The sequence below is a fragment of the Solanum lycopersicum genome, chromosome 1, assembly GCF_036512215.1.
Source record: "Solanum lycopersicum chromosome 1, SLM_r2.1".
Classification (NCBI taxonomy): Eukaryota; Viridiplantae; Streptophyta; class Magnoliopsida; order Solanales; family Solanaceae; genus Solanum; species Solanum lycopersicum.
In genome coordinates, this window is record NC_090800.1 from 81020578 (window position 1) to 81042825 (window position 22248).

The following is a 22248-nucleotide window of genomic DNA, read 5'->3' on the forward strand; positions in this document are numbered from 1 at the left end:
ATGATGTTGAGGTTTAACAGGATGGGGAATAGACACAAAAAATGCAGAGAACTCTTCTAAAATGACTACTTATAAACATTCAAATTTTTCGAGATGTAATACATATGCAAGTAAAACAAAGCTGCTATGCACACAGAGGTGTCCATATATGATGTAAAAGAAACAAAAGAAATAGGGAAATGAAAGGACTGAACATAGTCAAGCAAGAAATGAGAAGCCAATGTCATTGCCCTCCAAATATAGTATAAATATGATGCAGCAACTAGTTATTGCCACTTCATACCATGCAACTTTTGCCAACTCTGGTGAACAAGAAGCCACCTGGCTGGTCATTTTCTAATACCAAAGAAGTTAGGAGAGTTTGTAGCAGTGATACTATAAAAAAAGAATTTACAGTTTCCCTCATCCTTGTACACTTCCATTTAATTCTACATAAGCTAATTGAAGAGACAAGAAAGAAGTAGAATAGATGCATCATTTGAAACAAGTTATTGGGACTTAATAATGAGACAAAAAGGATATACCTACATTACAAAAACCAAAGGATCAATCAGTAGGATGAAGAAGGTAGCTTCCAAAAATTCTTCGTGGCTACCAAGATTTTCTCCCTTCCATGTGATTCAGGTTCTTTCTCATGAATACTTGCCGTCCATCTTACAGCAGGAGCAATACGCTCTACTTTGTCTATCACTTCAGGAGAGTCCCGAATTATAACAGTTCCTTCAGGCCGAAGAATTCTATCAATTTCCACCATCAAATCGACAAGGCTGCACCTGGAAGAATGTATAAATGGTTCAATCACTTTGCAGCTAACGGGCTTGGTTCCACACTTGCACTAAATTTGGGGCATCATACATGCCCGTCAATAAAACCTAGCACAGCCTTACATCTCTTTTTTTGGTATAATTCCAGTTCTTTGTCTATCTCAAGAGTAAGAGGGCTGGGAAAGAATTATTCCCTATAAACAAGTCTAACATCAATTACAGAGAAAAGCATGGCCAATTACAGTTTTTAAATTTCAAACCCCTTCTCTTATTACTAACTTCTTGCATGCTGAATGACCCTTAGGGAATAAGAATACAATTTTATTTAACCTTTTCAAAAACTAACAAGGTATTAAGTTTACTTCATCATCTCCATGCATATCAATTATACCTTAAGAGGCTAGGAGATACAACAGTTATGTCTAGGGAGGAGAAAAATGATGCATTAATGTTTAACCTTGATAATTAATCAACGAAGAAATATACTGCTAACAAAATTCAGATCACGAGTGTACTTGTGATTATACTGTTCACCTAACTTTATTAAGGTTGTTTGAAAAATAAAAAAATATCATCAGAGAAGAAATTCATCTCTAGAAAAAGAAAATAGAGTCTATATTCCACTAGAAAAAGTGCTCTGCTCTTGACTTGAAATTTGTTCAAAGAAACCACAAGTTTTTGGCTGATAGGTTTACAAGGGAGGTTACAACACAACATCCACTGGTTGGTGTCAGACATGGTGGATAGTTAGCTTATTATATATAAGGTGAATTCTAATGATGGTTATTTCCCAAAATCTCAGCAAATAGTAATAGCATTATTCCTCACTGAAACCAGATACAAGATGAATGGTTGCAGAACTTTATGTCAAATACTGATCCAATAACGCTAGAAGATGAAATTCAATGTGTACACAAATAACTATCATGCTTCATTCAATGTCTACATGCAAATGATTCAATGGAGCAATTCGTTTCCAAAATCTCAACCCAGAAGTTGCAACAGAAAGTACAATCACAGCATATTGGTATTCAAGTCCTCAAGATTTACTGATGTTCTATAATAAAAAAATTGATGTCTAACCATCGGGGGTGGGGGCAATGTTGACGAGTTCAGGAAACCACAATGACATGATAGCCTAAAAGATGCTGCCATGGACATTTTGGGTTAGTAAAACCAGATTAATTGGAGGTTACCCCAAAACCCTAATCCATGCATGTATAAAATAAAGGGGCTACATATTTTCTCCGGAGACATCTTCAAAATTCCATAACATCTGGGAAATTTCACAAGGAGATCAAGAGATCGACTATATCGTCTTTCTCAAAGACCTCTAGTTCTCAAAGTAGGCTATTCCCATGTATTGATGCCTAAACGTTGAGGATGTGCCAATGTTGGCAAGGTCAGGGACCCCATTGTTATATGATAGCCGGAAAAGAGGATATCTTGGTTGGCGATTCTCATGTATCACCCACTTACTTCATGAGAGGAAACAAGCTCTCTGAAAAAAGTAAATTAATGCACATAGCTTTATATAAAAATTTTACTCAATTCCAAAATGATTTTACATTTTTTTTTATTGGTATTCCAAAATGATTTCACACAAGGATTCAAGGTTTTTTATATAGGCCACAAAATAAGTACAAAGCTTAAAAATAGGTTTGGGGCATGAGACACTCTATAGACCAAAAGAAAAGAACAACTATTGCATCAAATATTTTTTGGAACCAAGTGAGGACCACTTTTGTCAATGATTCTTAGAAAACTTTATTTAGTTTATTAACTACTTAAAGATGTACATTATATGGATGTGTGTGTGTGTTTCTGCATCCTGCCCGTATAGTATAATGGTATACTTCCAACGGACTGGGGTCGTTTCAATCTCAACAGAGGCAAAAAAGATTATTTCTTCTCGTATGCCTAAGCCTAGTTAGACAGTTAAATGGTCACTATGTCAGAGAGAAGTAGCAGGTACCCCCTGAATTTGTCAAGATGCACATGAAATAGCCATGACACAACCATTATCAAAATAAATAAATAAATAAACATAACGGTATTCTACTCATAAAATAACTAGAATTCAATCCCAAGTGGCTGAGATCGGCTATACGCATTCTCACAGACATATTACTCCATTTAAGCTCATCTTAGTCCAATATTATACAAAATTAAATAAAAATCAAATAAAACTAGAAATTTTATGTGTTTTCTACTAAAACATCAAAATTAATAAAGTAGACTTAATAACAGACAAACTTAATAATCCCAACTAATTGGTATCACCTTCACCTATATAAATTTTCTACTTTTGCTTTATTTTGGGCTGGATCTGATTATGCCTTTTGAGAGAACTTCTCATAGTCTCAATGATTCCAATAGACTGTACACTACCTCTTGTTCAAGACAAAGAGATCACATTCTAACCATATGATGATTTTATTTAGATTTTAATTACTATCCCCAAGGTATTGTACATATTTAGAGTTTCTAGATAAGATTAATTTCACATATAACCCAAAAATACTGATACAAGTCATTTGCAATGAAATCAAATCAATAGTTCAGCTATACTAGTATTTGTGAAAAACATGTTGAAATAACTGTTTGGATTAATATAGTTTTTGAATCTCTTAAATGCTCAAATAACTGAAATATCATACAAGATATCATTTCTCTCATCAACTATTAATATGCAATATAGTTTTACATTGTATTAATAGATAAGCTGCCTTCTTAGAAATAGGTGAGAACTTTCATATTCAATTGGAAATAATATCTAATTACAGATAATAAAAAATAAAGAGTAGAGAAAAATCCAGAAGATTAGACATACCTGATCTTGCCGGAAACGGGATCCTTTATGAGAGATTCTATGGCTCCCACGTGAATCAGATCATAAGTCCGAGGATATGTTGAGAAAGGCTCACACCTGTGACACGAGTGGTAAATCAAGTTCATTAATTGAAGTAAATAACCATCTATCCACTTCCTTTGGGGAAAGAATAACACGAGGCAAGAAGCTAATGTCAGCACTTATCATGTGGAGGTTTTATTTTTCCATGGCTCTGTAAGTTTTCGGATAAATAAACCACTAGGGGTGAGTCTTTGAATAAGGAAAGAACTTCACAGACATAAAGAATAAAGAAAGAGAATTTGTATCATAAAACTCGCTGTCTAGCAGAAAGGATTTAGATTTTTTTCCTTAGGAAAAGGGATAATGAACCAGAATCCAGTCAACCATATACTTCTAAGAATGACTATCAAATATGAGATAGAAAAACTCTTGACTCACCAGTCGTGGTAAACTCCAATAAGGCCTCTGTCATAAATGACATCAAGTGTTAAAGGCTTTTGTGCTGGAACAACATTCATCACCCAGATTGGGTCTGATGATAATGCTGCAGCAAATCCTCCAAAAAATGCATTCATGTCCATGACATTACGAACTGATGAAGTTCCTAGTTTCAAGTTCAATGAACTCTTATAATGTGCGACTCTCCGCGCCCATCTTCTTGAGTCAGCTTCAAACACATCCACTCCATTTTTAGTTACAATTGCCCTCGAAGGAGCTTTCATCAGCCTCGCTGGCCATTTTGGAATTTTCCCAATGGCAAATTCTCCTTTGGAAGATGAAGTCCTAGTCACACATTTTTTCAACTTGAAGTACCTGCAATTCATTTGAGACAGAAAATAGAGATAGTTATTTATAAAGCTTCCAAACAACAATATGTTTATCAAGGCGAATGCACCAAAAAATTGATGGAGGTCGCAGAAAGATGTAACTGAAGACTATGAAAGGAGAGAAGTAAAAAAATAACAATTAGAGAAATCATGAAAAAGAATCACCATGCAGCACTTGGATCTACTGATTCATCACACAGCTCAAGCCCAAATTCATTTTGAATAGGAACACATGAATCCCCTTGAGGCTTTTTCCAAATGGCAGTGTTTCCATCTACAACAATCAGCTCATAGCACAACGATCTGGCCACTGTTTGGAGATCCGCCCACTCCTTATCTTGCTTGGGCCACTGAACGGGAGGACCAGAAATGACAAGGTGGCCTCCAGGACGGAGTAACCGGTCAACTTCAATGAAGTATGAAGCATCTGCATGGCAAACTCTTCTGTCAGGGTTTTCAGACAAGATATAAAGCACCTTGACAATGACCATGGAACTCAGAGAACTCACTATACGCAGTAAAAGGAATCAAACACCGTGAACAATGAACCAAATCAAACGAGAAGGCAGGAAACGGAAGCCTGCGTGTCCCAAGCATGGCAACAAATGCAGGTATTCCTCGTTCCAAGGCAAACTGTATTTGTGATTTATGTGAATCTCTTGGAGCAAAAGAGAGTGTCAAAATCTCTTCAGAAAGTAGATAGCCACCAAAACTAGCCACCTGCAGCAGGAACAAATTATTACGGTCACAGATTTCGAAGAACATTACTGAAGATTCAAAGGAAATGAGCAAAAACAACGCACCCCACATCCCATATCAAGGGCGGTCCTCAAAACACCACCAGCTATCGGAATATACTGTTTAAGTTTCTCGATATACTGCTCAGCTCCGTCAGGAAACATAGTTCCACCACCAGGAAAGATAAAATATGGCCCTTCCTTTTTCATCCATCCTTGGTGTCCTTTCCTGTCAGCTATTTTATTATATGGCATATTCTCATGCCAAATCTAGGAAGAAAGGGAAGGATTAGTGTGACCTTGCACTGGAACATCAAACTTCCAGAAGAAAAAAGAAGTGAAAAATGCAGCCCTCAACAGAATGGGTTCCATTAATGCAGCCTAGAGGCTCACAATCACATATGCAATGCAAGAATTTAAGCAGAATCTAAAAGAAAATAAGAACTGTATATTTCACATATTGAGAGGCTGAATCTTAAAAAAAATAAGAACTGTATTATTTAATATGTTGAGAGGCTGAGTTTCTTTATTTGATAACCGTGGTGTTCAGCCCTGCTTGTGCGCACCTTGACTAATTCCACAAGATACCTATCACCTCCCACCAACAACAAGTACTAAGTAACTCTATCCACCAAGACTAGGACAAAATAAGAAGAAATCACCTAGTATTTTTGTCTCAACTGGGATTTAAACTTGAAACCTCATGTTTCTCAACCAAATTCATTGGCCACAAAGACACATCCTTCGAGTGCATATTGAGAGGTTGAGTTACTAAGAATTGCCACCAAAAGAGGCCCAAGAAAAGGGAAAAGCCATTATCCACATTCATCTAAAAGGAAAAAGGAAGACTAAAAGAAAACTATTGTGGGATCCATCTAATGAAACAACAAGTGTTAAGCTGGATCATACATAAGCTGCATATGGGAATACATCTAGAGGCAACTTAAACATTGTTCTAGGTGGCTAACTCCAGCTCACCTACATCAAAAATCAACCAAACTGAGGGAACTTATGAATTCAAAAATCACTCAATCTGTTACAACCTAACATAAGCAAAACTATCTCCCCTAACAGCTTAAAACTTGTAAGGGCATTCACACATTTCACCATGATCTGAGAACATGCAGAATTCGTGAGCCCCATCCTCACTGCCATCCATCAAACAAAGTATTTCCACGTGCTATGCTAAAGAAAACATTTAGACTCACTAGGAAAGCTGCATCTTGAAACCTAAAGTAAGTAAATAAAAGTGTTTCTTCAACACGTTTCAGCACAAACTTCTGGGCTGCAGGGTATTAGCTTCAGATCAATAACAACTAACCAAAGATTCGCCCTTTTGAGCACCAAAAGTAAACCTATGAGATCAGAACGATTTTTTTAAATGCATTACCTTGTGCAAACTCTCAGGCCACTGAACAGGAACGCGGTAACCTTGTGTCGGTGGAATCAAACAAAGAGGTGTATCTTTAGGCAATGGACAATGTCTTTCCCTATAAAAATTCATCTCTCTACTCAATTGGCTATTGATTCTCGGATCTTCACAAGGCATATAATCCACATAGTCCGCTGAGCATGCATCAATGGCTGTGTTGTGTCTCCCTGATTCCACCTATTCCAAAAGTACCATGTCATTAAAAAAAAAATACAGATCGAACAGAAACTGAGTATTAAATAGAGTAATTTTTACCTGAGCAATTAGGCGACTACGCTGGCGCGGATCCCCAGAGGCAGAACGGAGAAGAGTCTGGCGGCCTGAAGCAGCCAAAGAATCACCCAAAGGAGTACAGAGAAGAAGGAAGAAAATCAAGACTGCTGCAAAGAAAGCTGCTGAAACCAAATCAAGAAGTCGCCATTGTCGAACATTTCGCTTCGATGATGGTAGATTTAAGTGACCCATTTTCAGTATTTTGAGCAGTAGCAGTTAAAAATACAACTTCAAGATCCAATAACACACATATAGATATGTATATTTACAGAAATTTAAGTGTGGAAGATAAGGATTTGAAGATCTGAAGCATATGTACCAAGTACTTGCTTTTTCAAGTGAGTGTGGCTTAAAGAAACTTGCAGGATATTTTTAGTCTTTAATTTTTAGTATTTGTTATTCTTTACATTCATACATTTTGGTGATTTAAAACTTAAAAAGGGATTTAAAAGAGGAATATGGAGATCTATGCAAGCATAATTTCTTGTTGGTATAGTATATTTGACGTTTGTCTCCCTTAAGATCTATTTCTTTAGTGTATTTTACCATACACTTTCATTACTTTTACGGAAAAGAGTTAAAAAAAAAAATTATTTGAAGTAAATCACTTATATCTTTTGTTATATTTTGGGATAAAAAATACATCTATTGTTATCCTAAGAGATCATATATACCTCAAGAGTTAATACCTCATATTTTTATCTTTTCACCAAAGCATGACTAATTACGATTCACTACGAAAGAACTAGACCTTTAGCGGCGACAATAGTCACCACAAAAACCCAAAAAATCTTCCTTAAAAGTGTTTAACATTAAATTCTAAATTTTTTTTCTTCATTGTTTTTAAAAAAGCAAAAATGATATCGATTAAGTAGGAATTTGAAGACACTGTATGTTTTATTTTTATGTTATATGTAAATGTATAAATGTAAATGTATATAGTAGGAGATGTGAATCGAGAAGTAATTTTCATGTTCTTCGTAATAATATTGGGTGTTTTTAATATTGATAAATTACTTATTTTAGAAATTAAGTTGCAATATTTTGAGATTTTGTGGCAACTTTGTCGCCACTAAAGATCAAGTTCTTTTGTAGTGAATCTTAGTTGGCAATGTTTAGGTGGAGGAATTAGTCCCATGTAGCATGTCACGTCATTAAAAAATTGTGGTGTTAACTCTTGAGGGTATTTGTGGTCTCCTAGGATAACGGCGGGTATATTTGATCCCAAAATATAATGAAGGATATAAGTGGTTTATTTCGCATAATTCAATGGCAATTTTGACCTTTTTCTGTTATCTTTATTGAATGATTAGATTGAGATCAATTTAAAAAGGTTATGAAGTAAAATGTTCTAGATTACATTACACTCTTTGATGTCAAGTTTAAAGTATAATTAAGGCTATCACAAGTGCATAGGGCTAATGTATTCTAATTTAAACATTGTAGCACCAATGTACATTTCAAAGTGAAAGTGTGTCGGTTTCAAAGGCATGAGAGGATACGGGTTCTTTTAGACTTCCAAGTATCATTATAAAGGATCCTTGTATATCTTGAAGATAAATAAATACCACAAATATTTATACATTTAGTAAACAAAATCAGCACACAACTGTCGGTGGTTATTTATCCTTTAGCCTTCGCATTGGTGTTATTGGACGAGCCCAACCGGGATTTCTCTTTTTTTAAAAAAAAAAACACTCAAAAATGAGATAAGTAGGAGTTTAAAACAGAGGTCCTATTGAATACAAACGGAGCCATCCAAGACTCAGCAACTTAACCAGACCAACTAACACAAACAGATTAAACTCAAAGACTAATGACCATTAATGAATACGTATAAGCATCAACAATATAGGCTACATGGAATCTTTCATCTTGAATGAACAAAAAAACAAGGTACTAAATGGATTAGCATTCGTTGATGACACATCACAGAGAAAGGTTGCAGCAAGTAGGACCAGGCAAAAAATATTTACTTTTCCAGCAACTGGTAAATCTATAAATATGAACAGCAGTCCCCTCTATTATCCAGGAAAATTTCTCGAGCCCCCAAAAGACATGGCTTTCCAAGACTCAACCAACTTCTGTAGACAATTGTCTGGTCAACTTCATGCAGCATACGTAACCTCGCAATCAAGGAAAACAAAACTGTGTGCTACCATCCTCCTCCGTTTCAATGTTTTCTTGACGTTCTAGCAATGTAGTCATGCTTGAGAAGGTTTGCTCTCAAAAGCATTGATCTCACATCCCGATCGAATTCCTTGCCTGTCTGCAGCACCTTCTGGAAGGTTGCATTTCTCTGATCAGCATGTCGTGCATACAAAATTTTGTTGTGTGAGTCAATTCGAGCCTGCAGGACAGTAACCATCATCATGATTTATATACATTGAAATTGACCAAACAAAAATACACCATAGCGGATGGATACAGAGGTGCATGTTACTAGTCCTTTACCTGAATTTGGTTGTCAGTGATCAAAGATTCAAGTTCCTTTTCCAACCCGGCAACACTCGTCTTGAAAGCATTAGCCATCATATTCAAATCAACCGAGACAAATGGGTGGGTATACTGTATCAAAGCTTTGCTACGGATTTGATCATACAGTGTCTCGACATGATCATGCAAATGGATGTCGAGCAACAGATTTGCTTTAAGATTCCCTAGATACTCCAGACAAGAAGCATAGTGACTGCATCATAGATAAAGACCGAGAGAAAAGAGCAGTGTAAGAAAATCAATGCCAAGACAACTACAGACATCGACAGTTCATTCGATTTTGAACTCATACAAACATTGTAGTGGGATTAAAGAAATAATAGTTTGAAGGAAAACAGAAACTTGTCAAATTATAGACACACGCAATGTACAGACGGGCAGGATAAGTCCTCTACGTCTCTTCTTGGATATAATCTATTCTCCTAAGTTCCATCCTTCCATTTTCTACTAATCCAAGAGTAATAAATGGAACAGCAAGTATAGCTGCTACATACTCAATTACACAATAACTCTATAATGCCTCAACCCCAAACTAGTAGGTACACTAATTCTCGACAACCACTCTATCTATCAGGGGGTTGACTTAATACAAGGATCAAAACAGTACCATCAAATTGCTCAAAAAAAAGTCATCAGTCAATATAATACATGAAAGGGCATTTCTAACACACACATCAGATTGATAGCATCTACCAATGTTTAGACCACTGAGACCTTCCTGCATAATAGATATAATTAAAAAAATCATAACAGATTTCAAATTTTACCTTGTATAGAAATCATGAATGAGCTCCCTTATCTCGGGTACCAGCTCTAAGAAATTTCTGAAGTTTATATTGTCAATAACTTTGCTCTGTCAAACAAAATCATCTGAATCAGCAAGTGACATCGTATTAATTATGAAACTGCGACAATAAAAGCATTTAAGAGCAACAAGAATATTGTATTATTGCCTTCAGTTCTGCTCGGTCAAAACTTGCAAGCGCACAGAGTCCACCATAAGTAGCAACATCTTGGGGTGCAATAACTTCAGTGTAGTTGTTACCTAATTCTGGACCAACTTCCAGGAACTGCAACGACCCAGTGAAATGTCACTTAAATAAAACAAAGGATTCATAATTCCTTCCGTGGTGCAATTCAATCAAGTAAGAGGAAAAGAATAGTAAAACGCATGGTATTCTTCAATGTTTTCATCAGAACTTTTTATTCTTGCATTTCTTTCAAACCTGTTCAGAAAAACAATCTTCTTGACCGATGGGTTTGTTGCAAGCAACCTCTCTATCCTACAAAGGTGGGGATAAGGTTTGCGTAACCCCCCCCCCCAAAAAAAAAAAACATTTGTGGACTATACTGAGCATGTTGTTGTTGTAAGTGATTTATGTATGTAAAGTGTTTTTTAGTCTTCAAAGACAAACTGTTATCTGGATAGATTGTTCCCAAAATCATTTCAACCTTCACTAAACTAAGATCATTAAACTAAATAAAGTTTGTTTCTGTGAACCTAGATTGAGGACCATAAAGCACTTAACATCATTAAGACTGAACCACAACTTAATAGGCCTCATTAGCCGGAAATGAGAAACAAACCTTTCGAGCAGCAAGCTTATATTTCTTTGCCTCTAAGTGAGCCAACCCAGCAGCACAACGAAGTTTTGCAACTGTAATAGCATCTAGAGCATCTTGGCTTTGCTCCGCCTTACTGACGTAGCTTGTAACATGTGTGAACTGGCCCATCTCAATGCTGACCAGAATCGCATTCAAACACATATGGATTATGTGTTTCGCAGTCGTGCAATAATCACGTGTACGAACATAATTCTTAAATGCCTCTCCAAGCTGTCCATGTGCATAGTAGAAATCCCCAAAATCATTGTATCCCATCCTAATGCTCTCTTTGATCAGATTTGTCTACACAGGAAGGTCAAATGAGTTCTACTTGAGCAATAAAATTAAATAATACAATAAGTCAAACAAACAGAAACAAAAGTAATAAAATACTGGCAATGAAATAGCTATAAAGGAAATCTAATGGAAGGGTGCAATGGTGCCAAGATGAAGGAAAAGGTAGTAATTCATGCTTAACATATGAAGTGTAAGCCCAACCAGAATGATCTCTTATCCGTCAGGTTCATACACATGTAATACGTCAATATGATAATAGTATGCCCAGTCAATAATATATCAATTTCTTGATTCCTTCTGTAACTAAGCATCTTATTGATGCCTTAATTAAAGTTGTAATTTTACTTTCTCAAGAAACAGGTCAACTTCCGAAACATTTATGAGTTAAAAGGGACATAATGGCAGGAAGAAATGAATGGAACACTAGACTGTTCCATAAAGTGTGAGACAGGTGTAGATGGTAATAAGAAATCTCTGTTGTTTCACTAGTATCTAGGCGAGGAGAAAATACCATCTTGTATGGATGTTTGGTCAAACTTAGTGTAAGGTGATGGATTTATCGAGAAGTGTCACATCCAGTCATTCATGTCTTTTACCTTTTTTCCAACGATGTGTTTGATTATTAAAAAAATTGGACTTATGAAACAAAAAATATAACTGGTTTGATCTAATAAATCTGAAACAAATGTAATTTGGAGTAAGCAGAGTGGACTAATCTGTATTTCCATGAAAAGGTAAAAAGTAGAAAGATAGTACTTCAGAAAGAACTTTAGATTCCACCAGAATCCATATGACTCGAGAAAGTCTAACCATATTAATCAATCTGAAACTTCCTCTCCGACCAGGTAAAAGAACTGGTCAGAGAGGAAGTTTCTCGTAAAATGCAGGCCATAATACAACGAGGATACAGGTATATAAACTTAAAAATACAAGTCTTTTCTCAATTTTCTATACCACAGAATACAATGAACATATATATATTCTTATTCCAAGGATAAATGTTCGATTAACCCTCCGTTGGTTTTCACTCGTTCTTCCTCATCTTTTGTCATGTCTCATACACTCTAGGCATTTCAGAATTTTCATCTTAAGTAGATATATATCCCATTACCAGTATCTACTGGGAGTTGAAAATGTTTCAAATGGGTAAAACAGTTCCTATTTATGTCAATTTCAGATTAATAATTACCATGACTGATTTCTTTTTTCCTTATTAGGTAATGAATTGGAAATGGTTTAAATTTTTTAAGAGTCAAAATTTTCATTGACACAAAGTTAAAACCAAAAGTACATCAACTATTACTAAGATACTAAATCCTGAGGGCCTAATGTATCATGATGAAAAAACTATCCCGGCACGCTTACCCCTTCCATATCTTATCAATAAGATGTTTGTTGCTTCAGCTTTAACCCAAACGGGATACACATCCCTAAGTATGCACTATAATTGAGCAAGAATAAAACTAAAAGAACAAAGACAAAACCATAAATTTACCTTGATCAAGAACTCAGAAAAAAATTCAACACACATATTAGCCACAACCATACTAGTTCCCTCGCAACCCCTTTCCTAATTATCCATAATATAAGCTGAATGTTTTTACTATTTAAATATGAACAGCAACTTATTAATTTATAATTATATCATGTAGTTTCAACTTATTAATTTATAATTATATCATGTAGTTTCTGATTATTGAGATTTTGATATAAAAAATAAAAATTAATCTAATCATATTTAGCTTCCAGAGTTATCCAAATTGACTCTTATACGTGAAAAGAGCAGGAAACAATTGTGACGAAGGGAATAACAAGCTAATTTACTAAACATTAAGTAGACAGTGAATGGTGTCAATGAAAGCAATGGAGATTTAAACAGAACAAAAGTTTTCTTCGAAGAAAGATACCCTATAAGCGTTGAGTTCGCTCTCAAGCTTCTCCTTCCTCAGATCAGCCCGGCGATCCACAGAGTCAGCCCAAGCAGGGTCTGGCCCATAATTAGTGCCCAAACGTCCATCGATTTTCTGCACAACCTCACGGAACAATTGTGTGTTTTCCCCTTTCTTAATCTCATCATAGGCCATTCTCAAAGCCTCCAATTGCATTGAAGCATTGCCACATCGATCGGCTATGAAGAGAAGCCTCATGATTTTTGTCCGGCCACTGTACAAGGCGGCGTACGCCTCAATATCGAGCTGCTCGCCGCTGATAATCGGCCGATGACGCTGCTTGTTCTCATCGCCGTTGGCGTAGATCTCTTCGGCTATTAGCCCTAAATCCTCGTCAGGCTCCATCGGATATTAATTTGTATAATGTTTGATCGGAGCTAGGGTTTTTGCTCTGTCTTGTTACCACTTCTTCCGGGAGCGATACACTGAGAAGAAAAAACTTGAATAGATCCTGCACGTGTGCGACGTTCACGAGCCCAATTTTATATTACCAATTAATGGGCCTTCTAAGCCCGTATCCATGCACAATTCGAACTGTTTTTCTACTATGGCCCAGTTCGCATACATAAACAAACGTAAAAAAAGGTAAACAAAATTAAAAAAAGACTTAAGTCATTCGTAATCCCTTAAAGTTATTTGCATAATTCATTTAGATATCTTAACTAAAGTTAATATCTATTGAATACTTTTATCTACAATTAATTACTTGAGTAAGTCCTTTTTAATTAATAATTACTATTTTTAGATATATTCTTTAATTATTATCATCTATAACAATATTACGTGTACTTATTTTATTAGATTTAACTTCTGTTCTTTCTCCCTTTCTTTCTGTCTATCGATCCTTCTTTTCTTGCGTGCACCACCTTCTTTTTCTTTATGTTCATTTTCTCTTTCTTTTTTCTCTATGCATCATCTCTCTATATGTTTTTTCTATTTTTCTTTTTCTCGTTTCAATTTTTCTCTCTATGTTCTTCCTTGATCATTCAATAGTATTAAAAAGACTTTTATCAAAGGGAAGATTTATAAAAAAAAAAGTTAGGGGTTCATAAATCGAAGAATCGGATCAGCTTAGTTTGTAAAAGAAGTCAAGTAATTGTTTATTGATTGTTTTGGCGTGTCGACAATTTCCATTATAATGAAGGTTATATAAATAATTGTGTTCATACTTGATGAGAATTTAAAGAATTGAGTATATATGGAGATATTGAGGTTTAAGTAAATGGAGATTTGAAGATATAGTGTCATTTTTATGGTCTATACTTTCTCAAACCTAAAGGTGAATTCGTAAGAGAAAAGTGATATTTGAAGATATGACTCATCTTTATAACAAATAAAGATATATAATAAACAACAAAATGAATTAAACTTGAATTAAAAATGTATTACATACATATTGAAGTTGAATTAGAATAGAATCAAACATGGATACGAAATTTATCAACCAATAACATGCAAAATGAATTAAACTTATATAAAAGTGTACTACACAAATATTAAAGTTAAATTAGAAGAGAGAATTAAGCATTAATAAAGAAACATCACTAATAAATCAGTCATAGTGAATTAAACGTATACCAATAATGAATTAAACTAGTAATCTAATAGTAATAAATCAACAAATAACCTGCAAAATAAATTAAACTTATATCACACAAATATTAAAGTTGAATTAGAAGAAAGAATTAAGCATAAATAAAGGACATAACTAATAAAATACCACATTGATCTGTAGAAGTGAATTAAACAAATAATTTAATAGTAACTTTTTTTAATATAGGAGACAACTATTGTTGGACGACGGAGAAATACTCTCTCCCTCCTGTTTTATGAACTTGAAAAATGTGATTTTAGAAATTTAAGATTAAAATTGGTGATAGTTTCATCTACATCCTTGACATCAAAAATTAATTTTTTTAGTACTACTCAATTCTCAAAAAACTTATTCTGCTGAATAAATATTATATCTTATATTAGTTATTTTTAAATAATGTAAAATGAATGAAAATACTGTTAAAATGGAATAGAAGGAACAATAGGACGTAGTACTATTTTTAAGTAATATGTCTGGTTTTGCATATGTCTTTAGGTTTAAAATATATGAATTATCATCTCAAGTTACTATCACATGGTTTAATTCAAATTGTTTATTATTACTAATGAGGTAATTTATAATTATAAAGAACATGTAGCAATAAAATGCTCTCTTGTGCTTGTTAATATGCATATGGTGTCAAAATTAGTTCAAATATAAGTGACTTGTCTATTTTGATTAGAATTCAAATATAGGTTAGCCTTAACATAATTTAATTTGAATTTAATCTCAATTCATATTCTAGTCTTAATCAATTCAAGGAATTCAGTGAGCGCAATATAATCAATTTCAATATGTTTTATAAATTCTTTATTTATTATTGATGTAATTGTTTTTCCTATACTAAATGTATAAATTTCTATCTATTTTAAATCTCCTAGAATTAATCAATCTATTTGTAATCCTTTTTGCCTTGAGTTGAAATTCAAATTGTGATTATAAAAGTTAAATAACAACATATTATAATTATGAAAAAATTATACGGTTAAGCAAACTTATACTACTTAATTAGTTATCATAGCTATAGTTTGTTATAGTTACGACTTTCAACTAACATCAACGACTAATTATGTGGGTTGAGTTTGGGTTTGTATAATTCACCACATTTTGTATAATTCGTAAACTAACAATTTTTCGTTTGATATGTATTTGTATACGATGGTTTTCTTTGATTTTTCAGATTTATCACCATATACATTCAATCTTTTTTATAACTTTTTAAACTTTGTATAAATATATAATTTTCAAATTTTGTGTAATATAATTTACATAATGTAATTTATATAACTATATAAAGTTCATATATTTATGTTTGTATATATCACTTCGTTATCTAAAGTTTTATCATATTTGTATAATTTCAGACTTTGTGTTACTCAATTGTACAAATGCACACGAATTATACAAAAATACCCGCGAATCATACAAACCCTCTCTCTCGCGTCTCTTCTCTCTCCTAATCTTGCTCGCCAAATATACAAATTCATACATATACCAGTTTCACATATACAATAATTTTGACATATATAAATATACAATTCGCCTCTTTCTACACTTTGGCCTTTCTTGCTCGCTTTTCTCTTTCCTCTCCCGATCTCACTCGCCACTTTTCTCTTTATAATATTTGTTTATGAATTGTAATTAGCAAACTATAATTATCGAGTGTTATTAAGCTATTTTTTAGGGACTATGTGTGAAAATTCCTCTAAAATTATTGAGATTAAACGAATCAAATTAGATGAATCATATAACTCGACTTAATTTTTCACCTATTTAAGTCCAAATTAAACTCGGACATTCTATGTCAACTCAATTTATATTTAGTTTGTATCATCATAAAAATTAGAATAGAAATTATATTATAATAATTTACAGCGGCATTATGGGATAATTGTAAGTAGAGATATCAAAATGGACTAAACTCACGAAGTTGTCTAATTCAACCCATTATTGAGATAGAGCTAGGATAAAAAATTTCAAGTCCATTTAAAAAGCTAGGGTTTGTAAATCCTTGACCCTTAAAGTTTGATCGGGGCAGAGTTGGGGTCGGTTCATGAGCCAAAATCATTTATTTAAGAGTAAATTATAGAAATCTCATAGCTAATTACTTAGATGCACTCTATGTTGTGATATTACGAATCTTACTAGATTTTTGTGCGTCCAGAGACATGTATCTCGAGATAAATGGACTCAAAATTAGGTGTAATTTGTTCTAGATACTTTCTATCCAAGTAGATTCACATGTATCTAGGATAAATAGATGTATCCGGGCCGCGCCCTCACCTCCCTCGCATATCACTCGTCACAATCTTATCTTGCTCACGTATTTGGGATGCATCACACCACCATATACATGTATCTCGCATATCTAATATCCTATGTACATGTTAATCACAATAGATTTTTGCTAGTGTTATTGATACAACATCATTGTTTGCCATATTTGATTTGAAAATCTTCTAATTTACTTGATATTATAGAATTTTAAGTTAAAAAGGAAAAAAAGATTAGCCCGCATCCCTCTGTATTGGATTGAGCATTTTCCGGCCCTTCCAAAATGAAGGACCAATCTGCCTTAGCCCATCAATTTTTTTGGGCCACGAGGCTTTTGGATATTTTCATCTGTAGTGCTCCAAAAATAGGTACTACTTGGCTTAAAGCCTAAACTTTTTCCATTATCACCAGACATGACGATTTTACAAATAGCCCTTTACTCAATAAGGGATCCCATGAATGCATACCCTTCTTGGGATATGATTTTCTCCCCAATCCTAATAAAATTCTAGACACGGAGTTGTCATTATTATCCACACATCTTCCTTACACTATTTTACCCAAATCTATGTGACATAATAATCGCAACATCATATAGAGAACCAAAAGATACTTTCGTTTCTTGGTGGCATTTCATACATAAGATCGAAGCTAAAAATCTTGAGGTACCATTCGATCAAGCATTTAAGTGGTTTTGCCAAGGGAAATCTCGATATTGGTAAGCAAGTATTGAGAGACCTGCGAGAGTGTTCTTCATCAAGTATGATGATTTGAAGAAGGACACGTTGGGTTATGTGAAAAAAGTTGCCTTTTGAGTGTATTTTCAACTCTTGCTCAATGTCTCTTCTTCATCAGTCTTGAAATTAACTTTATATTATTATTCAAACATTACCAAAAATATTATTAATAACTACTATGTGTACACTATCACAAATAGGTACTTATTTATTTATCCTATACCAAAAATAAAATTTATTCGGAGGATATAATACAGGTATATCAATATTTTTAAAGAATGTGAGAAACATAAGTTTCACTCCGAAAAGCATTCTCCTTGCTTCTAGTTTAATTCCGCAAGATATGCCTCATCTTCACAAGTTTCTAAAGCATAGCTTATGTTAGCTCAATATTATCACGGATAATAATGTAAGCACATCAATATTTTTAGAAAGTTTGAGTAACATATATAAGTTTCACTTAAAACAACGCCCCTCTTGGTTCTAGTTTAATTCTGCACATATTGGAACGATAAATTGATTGTACACAAATACATTTAACTAAAACAATTTATTGAAATCAGTATGACTATTATGTTTAGGTATGAGTTGAATTTAATTAGTCTACTTTCTGAAAGTCTCTTGCATATTTAACCTAACATAAAATTTGAATTCTATCGTATCGTATGCTTAGGGATGGCAATGGGGTGGGACGGGGCATGACAGTGGGCCTATCCTAACTAATTTTGAATTCTATTTACGACATGATTTTTAGAGCCAGCCTATCCTAGCTAATATTATACAGATCAAACACTCTTTCTTACTTTCATTAATTCATTACTATATTTTAGCTAATTATTACAATATCTTTTCTATTTTCTATTTTCATTCATATCTTTAGAACAAGAAAACAAAAAAGGATGCATATGACATATAAGTAATATGAGAAGGATCAAAACTCAGCCAAGAAGGAGAAAGCATTTTGGGCTCAACAAAAGAGTTAGGCCTGAAGCAGTTGGGGCTTAAAAGGCTTGAATTTTTTTGAATCAAATATGGATAAGTTATATAAAACTGGGCCAAAATTTGCGATAAATGTACCAGCAACAAAAATATTTTCAAAAAAATGGGCATATGTATACGTAATTATTTTTATGTTTTTATATAATAAGTGCATATTTTATAAGATAATTTAATAGTGTATACCGGTGTATAAATGATGTATATTATATAACTATATATCAGAGATGTGTGTATATATATATACATATATATATATATATATATATACACACACACACACATTGTTAATACAATAAAGTATAAATTACTTTTTCAAAGAAGACGAACAAGTAAGCCAAATTTAATTTACTTCACTTGCAATGGAAAAGTCAAATGATAATTGAGCTATTTTGAAAAAGTATTGAACGAATTAAGTTTTGATCCCATTTTGGCTGCATATTTCAGTTCAAAAGACTTTTAGATGAAGTCGATAGAAGTATTTCTTAGATGAAAAGTTAAACAAAATGTTTATTGAGTCTATTAAACACAATATAACCCAAGTATAGTTAATTAATTATGCAAAACGGTTTCTGTTCCTCTTTATTATAAACTACCCAAGTAATGTTTATTATACATCTGGTCATTCCTCACCCATTTTAACAATGTGTTCACATTTCCACCTTCCTCTCAATTTACAAATAAATCTACCTTTAATAGTAAGTACTAATAAATTGATAAAAGAGTTTAGAAAAATTTATCTTACTACCATAAATGTAAATTATTTTGAGAAAGATGAGCTTTTGAAGTATACCAAAATTATATAGATATATAAGAAGGGACTCTTACAGAAATATACCAAGACTTAAATAGTATTTAGTTAAAATACTATATAATGTTTCGATTATATTCTGCATTTAAAAAAGGATTATTCTATTTATGGAAAAAGGAGTTTAAAATATTTTTAAATTATGAGATATTGTACAAAAATATTCCCATTTGATAATAAGGTGACATAGAATCGCACTATAATCAATTATTACATAAATGTTACTATATCTAAATTATATAGATATATAAGAAGGGACTCTTACAGAAATATACCATGACTTAAATAGTATTCAGTTAAAATATTATAATGCTTTGATTATATTTCGCATTTAAAAAAGGATTATCCTATTTATGAAAAAAGGAATTTAAAACATTTTTAAATTATACAAAAATATTCCCATTTAATAATAAGGTGACATAGAATCGCACTATAATCAATTATTACATAAATGTTACTATATCTAAATTAACCGGCCATAAACATGCTGTTAGCATTTATTGAAACAAAAATACAGTGTACTGTCCAGATTTAGTTTACATTAACTTCATCATAGAACTAAGTCCACCATCAACAGCTAAATTTTGAGCACTAATGTAAGCCGATTCATCTGACGCCAGGAAAAGTGCAGCTTCTGCTATATGCATTGTGGTTAAAGAAACACCTTTCAAGTTTGCATTTCCACATATTTTAGCTTCAATAGCCGCCGCATCAGCGCCAAACGATTTGCACACCATCGGCGTCGCTATGCCGAAAGGCGATACACAATTCACTCGTATTCCATGTTGCCCCAGCTCACGCGCCGCAGCTTTCACTACGCCGAGGACGGCGTGCTTCGATGCGATGTACGCTAACGGAGCTGCACCAGCTAGAATTGACTCCACGCTAGCTGTACATATTATGGAGCCGCGGATCTTATTAGCTACCATCACTCTAGCCGCGTGCTTCACGGCTAACGCGGCTCCCCGCGCGTTAACAGCAATCGTCCTGTCAAACACCGTCATATCCATTTCGAGTATGCTCTCGAATGGGTTGAGTATGCCGGCATTACTGAACATTATATCGAGTGTACCGTATTTTTCAACAGCAAATGCGACAGTTTCATTTACTTGTTTCTCATCGCTTACATCACAGCGTTGGTAACAGACGTTGTCTGATCCGATAGAGGACGCGACTTGGAGAGCAAGTTCATCCTGAATGTCCGCAATAACGACGCGGGCCCCATGTTCAACGAACAATCTGGCTGCTGCTTCACCAATGCCACTAGCACCACCTGTTATTACAGCTACTTTACCCTCTAACCTGATGCCACAAAAAAAAAAAGGCACAAACATATATCGTGACGAAAAAATTTAAAAATCTCATTTATTTTTTATTCGCGGATAGTGAGATCAAATGTAAACGAAATTGATTACCTGAGCTTATTTGCCATTGGAAAATCAGCAATTTTCTTGCTGCAGCGCCGGATAACTTAGATATTGTTTTTAGAACCTCCTTCTCTCTTCTGACATTTTTTCGCTCTTGGATCTACAAATATATAATACAACTTCGTCTGGTCTATGTTTACTTTTTTTGTCATCAACATATTAAGCACTATTAAGGTGAATATTATAAATTAATTACTTTCTATTTAAATTTCTTTGTCTTAATTTGACGTGAAGCAATTCAAGAAAATAAGTTAAATTAAGAATATATATTTAATATATTAAAATATATTTTAATCTATTACTTTATCAAGTTATGTCAATCTCTTTACTTTGTACTTATATTAAGAAATGATGTAACTTTACTCTTCTATCGTTATTTAATGTTTTCTTAAATCAACTTTATAATAAATAATGAATATATTTTTAAGATTAATTAACTACTATATCAAAGATATAATAGGCAAAATATGATAATTAGCTTGCTAAATTAGGAAAGAATTTTTTTCCCTAAAGAGAATAAAAAGACAAGTAATACTCTCTTCATTCCATATAATTCGTTTTTTTTCAAATTAACTTAATTATTTAATTTTTAAGATTGTTTTCAAAATATTTATTTAATTTTATCCTTCATTTGAATTTACAATGTGATCATAACTTCAATAAAATATAACAATAGTTAATCATGATATAAATAAAAAATTGTATTCAATTTATGTCTTAATTTATTTTTCTTAATAATTGTGAAACATCTCAAAAATTCAATTAACAGGAAATGAAAGGAGTATGAATTAGAACAATTCAATTTCTAAATAAATATTATGGACCATTTATTTTTAATAAGCACGATAATTTTTAATGGAGCGGAAAGAATGTCAAGCAACTGGTATAATTTAATGGGAAACGCTAAATGACCAGAATTTGGTCAGAATTGAGAAAAGTTTAATTTAACCTTCTTCTCTTTCAAAGTAAATCAAGTTTTTATTACTACTATTTCCTAGACTTCTAGAAATACGTGTGGATAACAATTTTATGTTTAAATTAAAATTAATATTAATTGTGTGAAGAAAATTATTTCATGAATTTTATAATGTGAGACATTAAAATTAATATTAATTGTGTGAAGAAATTATTTCATGAATTTTATAATGTGAGACCCATTACAATCTAACTTCACCTTC

The 22248-nt window shown here is 33.2% G+C and overlaps 3 protein-coding genes across 3 annotated transcripts; all 3 read right to left on the reverse strand.

Moving 5' to 3' along the window:
* Positions 1-195: 195 nt before the first annotated feature.
* On the reverse strand, positions 196-7426 carry LOC101258783 (probable pectin methyltransferase QUA3). The gene is made up of 8 exons (XM_004229786.5): positions 6870-7426; positions 6573-6791; positions 5249-5452; positions 4955-5165; positions 4611-4872; positions 4057-4431; positions 3598-3693; positions 196-773 (listed from the first exon to the last, which is right to left on the reverse strand). The coding sequence occupies exons 1-8, from the start codon at positions 7077-7079 to the stop codon at positions 551-553; spliced, it is 1800 nt and encodes a 599-aa protein (XP_004229834.1). The 5' UTR covers positions 7080-7426; the 3' UTR covers positions 196-550.
* Positions 7427-8687: 1261 nt separating this feature from the next.
* LOC101259078 (COP9 signalosome complex subunit 1) lies at positions 8688-13770 on the reverse strand. Its single transcript, XM_004229787.5, has 6 exons — positions 13193-13770; positions 10971-11291; positions 10337-10453; positions 10151-10236; positions 9342-9576; positions 8688-9237 (listed from the first exon to the last, which is right to left on the reverse strand). Exons 1-6 carry the CDS (start codon positions 13577-13579, stop codon positions 9061-9063), a joined length of 1323 nt encoding a protein of 440 aa, XP_004229835.1. The 5' UTR covers positions 13580-13770; the 3' UTR covers positions 8688-9060.
* A 6239-nt stretch (positions 13771-20009) lies between these two features.
* LOC101259369 (short-chain dehydrogenase reductase 3b) lies at positions 20010-21211 on the reverse strand. The gene is made up of 2 exons (XM_004229789.4): positions 21059-21211; positions 20010-20945 (listed from the first exon to the last, which is right to left on the reverse strand). Exons 1-2 carry the CDS (start codon positions 21073-21075, stop codon positions 20180-20182), a joined length of 783 nt encoding a protein of 260 aa, XP_004229837.1. The 5' UTR covers positions 21076-21211; the 3' UTR covers positions 20010-20179.
* Positions 21212-22248: the final 1037 nt, after the last annotated feature.

Excerpts from the sequence above, each read along its gene's own strand:
- LOC101258783 (XM_004229786.5), bottom strand. The coding sequence starts at position 7,079 with ATGGGTCACTTAAATCTACCATCATCGAAGCGAAATGTTCGACAATGG. Across the intron at positions 3,694-4,056 it reads ATTGGAGTTTACCACGACTG|GTGTGAGCCTTTCTCAACAT; the intron begins GTGAGTCAAGAG and ends CTCGTGTCACAG. Across the intron at positions 774-3,597 it reads CCCGTTTCCGGCAAGATCAG|GTGCAGCCTTGTCGATTTGA; the intron begins GTATGTCTAATC and ends ACATTCTTCCAG.
- LOC101259078 (XM_004229787.5), bottom strand. The coding sequence starts at position 13,579 with ATGGAGCCTGACGAGGATTTAGGGCTAATAGCCGAAGAGATCTACGCC. Across the intron at positions 11,292-13,192 it reads GCGAACTCAACGCTTATAGG|ACAAATCTGATCAAAGAGAG; the intron begins GTATCTTTCTTC and ends CTTCCTGTGTAG. Across the intron at positions 10,237-10,336 it reads TTGACCGAGCAGAACTGAAG|AGCAAAGTTATTGACAATAT; the intron begins GCAATAATACAA and ends TTTGTTTGACAG.